The sequence below is a fragment of the Festucalex cinctus genome, chromosome 15 (assembly GCF_051991245.1).
Source record: "Festucalex cinctus isolate MCC-2025b chromosome 15, RoL_Fcin_1.0, whole genome shotgun sequence".
Lineage (NCBI taxonomy): Eukaryota > Metazoa > Chordata > Actinopteri > Syngnathiformes > Syngnathidae > Festucalex > Festucalex cinctus.
In genome coordinates, this window is record NC_135425.1 from 26,687,880 (window position 1) to 26,694,620 (window position 6,741).

A 6,741-nucleotide genomic window follows, 5' to 3' on the forward strand; every position below is an offset into this window, starting at 1 on the left:
CGACTGGCGTAAATACTGTCGAGTAATAAGTGACAAGTTCATAAGCAGTTCGATAACCGAGAAGTTGGTCAAGAACAGGCAAAAAAAAGAGGAAGTCGGCATTATTCTGCTCAAGTGCTTTTTACTGACGCGTGCGTGGGCTGGCGCTCCTCTTTTTATTTGCGAAACATGGCGAGCGGAGGCGGGACCTTGATGTCCTGACCCTTCTCCAGCCTCTTCTCGCACTCGATCAGGTAGTTGATGCCGTCCACCACCAGCTGCACCAGCTCCACCTGCGCGTCAAAAAACACCAGATGCAGAAAAAAAGGTCATAGATTTAAATGTAAATATCTTTGGGCTCATTTTTCATTATAGTGGACAATTTCAACATTGCTTTTAAATATGCATCATTCCAACCTCATTTTTAATTCAGTATCCAATTAATAAAATACCAGTTTAAATTGATCTATTTTGCTAATAATTAGATTATATGAAAAAGAAAATCTGCACAATTCAATTTTATTATGCATGTAAATACATTTTATTCATGTAATATTAAATTGGAGCCCCAATTAATACCCGGTTATTAAAATAAAACTGTAAATCAGCTCATGTTTTATTTCATTATGATTAGTCATAATTTGATTTAAAAAAAAACCCACGTTAAATTTGTATGAAATATTTTTCTAGTAATTTTTTAAAAATTGTTTACACTAAATGGACAGCAAGTAGATCAATAATGCATTTTAATAAACAGATTTTAGAAGAAAAGATAATTCATTTGGAATTAACCAAATTAATAAAAAAAACAAATCAAAATCACCTCTGATTTTCCCAGTCGGTCGTTGTTGGAGATGTCGAAGGTGTCGCCCGTGGCCGCCGTGTCCACGCCGCCCGTGCCTCGTTTCTGAAGACGCAAGTTGTCCAAGATCTTGGAGAAGCGAGGATCCTGCGGGACCGTGCATGTCCCTCACTTGAAGCGCTTCAGGTTTTTGTTTGGTTTTGTTTTGCAAAGGTGCGCACGTTACCTTGCTGAGTTTGGGCAGGCGCACGTGCACGCCCGCCCTGAGGCCCGTGCCCAGGTTGGACGGGCACGTGAGGATGTAGCCCAGATGTTCGTTCCACATAAACTCCCAGCCCCTCTCCTGGATCAGGTGCTCCACCTGTGGATGCGCGTCACCATTTTGAAAATGAACCTCCAGTTGGTACTCAGCAATTCTGCCTAGTAACAACTGACTACAAAAAATTCATATAAAAAAAAAAATTCATTTGGTGCACCGACAGTTATGCTACAATAACTCAAACTTTTGGCCATGGCATAATATAATATAATCTGAATCTGAATTCTGCCTAGCAACAAGTGACTATATAAATGTGGTTTATCGAGTCAACTTTAGGGAACTCAATATTGTGGCCCATGAACTCTGCCTAGCAACATGTGATACTCTGTCATTTTTATTTGATGTGTGAACTATAAACGTTGCATAACAGCAGGTCGTTGCTTCAAGGTGTGGGTTTAATTTGACTTGTGAATCGGAATTCTGCCTAGCAACAAGTGATGACAGAAATGTGGTTTAGTGAGTCAACTTTAGGGCACTAATTATTGTGCCCCATAAACTCTGCCTAGCAACAAGTGATACTCTTTCATCTTATTGGGTTAGTGAACTATAAATGTTGTCAAACAGGTACTTGCTTCAAGGTATGGATTTAATTTGACTTGTGAATCTGAATTCTGCCTAGCAACAAGTGACTATAAAAATGTGGTTTGTTGAGTCAACTTTAGGGCACTTCTTATCGTGCCCCATGAACTCTGCCCAACAATTGACTTGAGTCTTGTGGCACCAATGATTGTCCAAAATTAATTCGGCCTAGCACCGAGTGACTACAGAAATTGTACTTTTTAAAAATTTAACGTTAAAGTGGTTGTGCCCCGTGGATCCTGCCTGGCAACATTTACAGGATCTTCTTCCAGTCACTCATCAAGTTTTGTGACAAAAACAAAACAAAACAACGCATTCATACCTGCTTAAGTCCCCGGCAGAATCTCTCAAAGACCCTCCTCATGTTGCCCCCCTTCTCCATGGAGATGACTCGGGTGTGGTCCTCCTCGTTGACCCAGATCAGGAAGGTCTTCTCGTTGTTGTGCCTGCGGAGGAGCATGGAAGGGGCTCGGTCAGCAAATGGCGCCGACGGCCGACGGAGGGAGACACGGAACGCAAACGGGGAGCGTGGCATGCGGGCGGGCGGGCGGGCGGGCATGCGGCGGCCTACCAGATGCCCCTGGCGTCGGGCCAGTCTCGCGCCATGAAGGCACACGTCAGCAAGGGAGACACGGGCTTGTCAAACAGGAAGTGGTCCTACAGGGTTTTTGCCAACAAGGAAAACACTTCAATGTACAAAACGCAGGAGGACTGGGAAGCGGGATGGGACAGACGGCGGGCGGTCCCGTCGCGGGTGCTAACACTGCACGTCTCCAAGGCTGGAAAAATGTCAGATGTGTTTTTTTTGGGTTTTTTTTTTTTTGTTCCCCGGGACAACTTCTTACCAGATGCCCCTGGCGTCGGGCCAGTCTCGGGCCATGAAGGCCGAGGTAAGTAAAGGAGAGACGGGCTTGTCGAACAGGAAGTGGTCCTGTTCGGAGTGCGGCGGGATTGGATCAGAACACAAAGATCAGATCCGATCAAGTGAAAGGGAATTCTTTCTAAATATGTGAAGACAATTGCTGAAAACATGCAAAGATTGACAACGGTAATTTTTTTGTTTTTCTTAAAGTTGCCCAGAATGTCCGGATTGTATGGACGCACATGGAGGACCGAAACTGTCAAAATTAAAAATAAATAAATGAATAAAAGTGAAAATAAAAACGGATACAAAAAATAGAATTAAAAAATGAAATACAAAAAATAAAAAATAAATGCAAATAAAAACAACAACAATAAACATATCCATAAATAAATAAATACAAGTTAAAAATAAATACAAAAATAAAACGAGATTCAAAAACTAAAAATAAATATATAAATAAACGTGGAAAGAAATAGAAAATAAATATAGAAATATAATTAAATATCAATCAATACATAAAAACGCTCTGCTCTCACATTTACTGGATTTATTTTCATGCCGCAGACGCTCTCTGTCAGGATGAAATGTTATTCAAATGAGGGGGCACCCCTTATTTGGTCATTGGGGCACCAATAATTGTGCCCCAAAAATTCTGCCTGACGACAAGTGACTGTGGCATCGTATGACTTTCCTTATTTGGACGCTGGGGCACCAATAATTGTGCCCCAAAAATTCTGCCTGACGACAAGTGAGTGCGGCATCGCATGACTTTCCTTATTTGGACGTTGGGGCACCAACGATTGTGCCCCAAAAATTCTGCCTGACGACAAGTGAGTGCGGCATCGCATGACTTTCCTTATTTGGACGTTGGGGCACCAACGATTGTGCCCCATGACGCGCGAGCGTTGGCGGCCTTACGTCGATGAGCTGCTGCTGCTCCCGCTCGGTCATCTCTCCCAGGCTGTAGTAGCGTCCCGCCAGGTCCCCCTTGAGGCCGGCCAGCGCCGTGACGGCCACGCGCTCCACCTCGCGGCGCTCCGCCCGGCTGCAGGCGGGCGGGAGGCCGAGGCCGCGGATGCTGCGGCCCGTGCGCACGCGCGACGACAGCACGTAGTTCTCGTCGAACATTCCGCCGTTCAGCTGGTAAAAAAAGATTACAAAAAAAAAATAAAAGTGCGTCGTTTCGGGCGGGAAATGGTTGGCAGCAAAGAGTGCTTGTGGAACCACCTTGGAAGCGTCCAGGTCCGTAGGGTGGGTCATGGTTCTGGGGTCGTAGCCGTTGTGGCGATCCTTGATGACCGGGTCAAAGAGATCCGCAAATACCTGGAAAACAACAAACAAAAAAACAAGTCCACCATTAACATAGATAGCAGGATGTACAGTATTTAGCTCGTTGCGTAATTCTGCCTAGCAACAAGTGACTATAAAAATGCTTTTTTTCTTCTGATTTTTAGAGCACCAATAGCTGTGGCCAATTAATTTTGCCTAGCAACAAGTCAAGTGGTGACAGAAATGAAATATTTTTGTAACGAAACTTTGGACAACATTGGTAGTGCCACATGGATTCTGCCTAGCAACAAGTCACTATGTCAATTAGCTTTATTCTTAGTTCAACTTCGGAGCACCAATGGCTGTCCCCGACTAATTCTGCCTAGCAACAAGCCAAGTGGTGACAGAAATGAAATGTTTTTAGAACAAAACTTTGGACAACAATGGTTGTGCCACATGGAGTCTGCCTAGCAACAAGTGACTAGGCAAATGAACTTTTTTTTCTTAGTTCAACTTTGGAGCCGATTAATTCTACCTAGCAACAACTCAAGTGGTGACAGAAAGGAAATGTTTTGGTAATGAAACTTTGGACAACAATGTTGTGCCACGTGGATTCTGCCTAGCAACAAGGGGACTATGCAAATGAGTTTTTTTTTTTTAGTTCAACTTTGGAGCACCAATGGCTGTCGCCGATTAATTCTGCCTAGCAACAAGTCAGGTCATGACAGAAATGTTTTTGTCAATGAACTTTGGACATGATGGTTGTGCCACGTGAATCCTGCCTAGCAACAAGTGACTGTGTCTGTCTACGTTTCTGACCTCATAGCTTTCCTCGTCGCCCGCCACGCAGCCCACGGTCTTGATGAACGGGTGGCCCGGGTTGTCCACGCCCGTCTGGATGCACTGGTCCAAGGTCCAGTTGTTGGAGGTGACCTTGTCACGCAGTCGGGCGTAAATGGCGGGCGTCAGCGCCGCGGCCATGCAGTTGTTGTGCTTGCGAAGGTCAGGGAAGTCGGAGCTGCCGGGCGGAGAGGCGTAAAAGTTTGTTATAAGCCGCTCACAAGGGTGGAACGAAATTTGAGAGGGTGACTTTCACACTGTGACACATCCACGACATCAAATCATCTACACAGTTAATTCAAACTAACTCCGCCTCCAACAAACTATGTCAATGTGACGCGTTCTTATGATTACGATATTCTTATCGGCGGTGGTCACCTGGCGGGATAGAGCTTCTTCCTGGCCTCGGCCGCCAAAGAAGAACCGCCGTCGCTCGACAGGAAGCCGGTCGCCACGGTGCCCGCCCCCAAGGTGGCCAGCAGGGCGGCGGCGGTGTTGCGGCCCGACATCAGGCGCGTGAAGGAGTTTGCCATCTCGACCCAAAAATTTGGAGTCGCAAGTTGGAGGATGCTGGAGGCAGGAAAAAACAACAAAAACCAAAAACAATGACTAAATCAAAAATGAGGATTCCGTAAGCATGATCTCGTCTACATCCTTGAAATTTGGGAGTTAGTTGACGAGAGTTTGTCTTTTAAAGATGACAGGAAAAAGGACAAAAAAAATAAAAAATTGCAGATTTTTCTGTGTATTTTGGAGACTTTTTTGGGGTCTACCCATGAGTAAGTAACTTGTTGCCATCCCCCCAAAAAAATAATGGACATAAGTGTTTTTCGCATTTTTTAAATTCTTTATTTATTTATTTATTTTGGGGGATGAAATGTTGGACGTATTTGACAGAATCAATTTATTTGGCGTTCAACCAACTCGGTCGAGAGTTAATCAAAGTACCGGTAAGCTCCGCCCATTTAACTGCGCCGCCACAAAGACTTCTGGGATACGATAATATAATACAGCGTCAGTAAAAAATGTTTAATTAAAGTAACAGTCAGGAATTTTTTTTTTTTTAATTACATTATTGTTTTTTTTAATTGTGTTAAGTGCAAATGTGATTATTTTCAAGAATCTTCCATTATATTGTGCTCCAGGACTTCATTTATTTACTAAATCCAAAGCGAAATCAAAGAAGGTCATCAGAAGGTCATCATCAGCTGCTACCTTCGCACCTGGAGCGAACCAAACCAGATTTGCGTCTGCCTCCTAACAAGCTTAAGTGGAAGCTGTTAGCATCTTAACAAAGTCTCCTTCTAGCTAATAGCTTAGCTTAGCCAGCGGGACAGGACGAGCACGGACGTCGCTTTGCAGAAGGTCGTTTCCCTCTGCGGCGTCATCGCCACGTCTATATTTACGCATCATATTTTTAGCCGATCACAGGACCATTGTGCCGCCAGGATGCCAAGAAGCGACTGGACGTCACGCGATGCCGCTGAGCGACTTGCCATCAATCCCGATGAGTGTTGGATAGCAGTAATTAAAAAAGGCAAAGAAACGAGAGGTGCGACTTGATCACTAAAGTCCACTTAACGGTCTTAACACCTTCCACCTCGCTAAATCCACTCGTGGCTGGTGAACTTTTACCTCCAGTACGTTCACGTGGGAGTCCAGAAAAACTTTGACATGTTTTCAAGATCTGAAAATCAACTAGGGAAAAAAAAAAAAAAAAAAAAAGTTCTTGCATGACATAAAAATCACCCTGATGATTAGAACTAATCATAATTATTTATTTTTTATTATGTAACGGTGCCTTTCAAAAGCACATCAGCACACAATACGAAAATCGAGAGAAAACTTGAAGACAAACCAACACAAACAAAGAAAGCCAGAAAGTTACAAGTCAAATTTGCAAAATAAGAGTTAAAAGACGAGCAACATTTACCTGTGCAGACACTGCAGTGCCTTGAAGCCGAACCGTCTTCTCTTTAATGAGCTTTCCCACTCCGAGTCGGCTCCGCCCCCTCGCGCCCCATTTAGGCCACGTGAGGCCCAACGCAGAATGTTGACGGGCCGTCATAAGTTATTAGATCTCTTTGA

At 44.1% G+C, this 6,741-nt stretch overlaps 2 protein-coding genes across 5 annotated transcripts in view; one reads left to right on the top strand and one right to left on the bottom strand.

The window, feature by feature from the left end:
* The window catches only part of LOC144001890 (uncharacterized), a 263,910-nt gene that overhangs the window by 165,415 nt on the left and 91,754 nt on the right, over window positions 1-6,741 (top strand). The window lies entirely within an intron of this gene.
* ckmt2a (creatine kinase, mitochondrial 2a (sarcomeric)) lies at window positions 102-6,736 on the bottom strand. 4 transcript variants are annotated; one of them, XM_077497799.1, is made up of 10 exons: window positions 6,587-6,736; window positions 5,032-5,223; window positions 4,633-4,831; window positions 3,772-3,867; window positions 3,463-3,684; window positions 2,251-2,336; window positions 2,002-2,125; window positions 1,008-1,142; window positions 803-928; window positions 102-272 (listed from the first exon to the last, which is right to left on the bottom strand). In XM_077497799.1, the coding sequence occupies exons 2-10, from the start codon at window positions 5,184-5,186 to the stop codon at window positions 156-158; spliced, it is 1,260 nt and encodes a 419-aa protein (XP_077353925.1). In that variant the 5' UTR covers window positions 5,187-5,223; window positions 6,587-6,736; the 3' UTR covers window positions 102-155. The 4 variants fall into 4 exon arrangements, with proteins under 4 accessions (XP_077353925.1, XP_077353924.1, XP_077353923.1 ...); XM_077497798.1 differs by lacking the exon at window positions 2,251-2,336 and adding an exon at window positions 2,525-2,610; XM_077497797.1 differs by having other exon boundaries at window positions 3,463-3,867.

Coding starts and splice junctions, on each gene's coding strand:
- ckmt2a (XM_077497797.1), bottom strand. CDS start 5,186: ATGGCAAACTCCTTCACGCGCCTGATGTCGGGCCGCAACACCGCCGCC. Junction 2,337..3,462: donor AGCAGCAGCAGCTCATCGAC/GTAAGGCCGCCA, acceptor AAAACCCTGTAG/GACCACTTCCTGTTTGACAA. Junction 273..802: donor ACCGACTGGGAAAATCAGAG/GTGATTTTGATT, acceptor TTTGACGCGCAG/GTGGAGCTGGTGCAGCTGGT.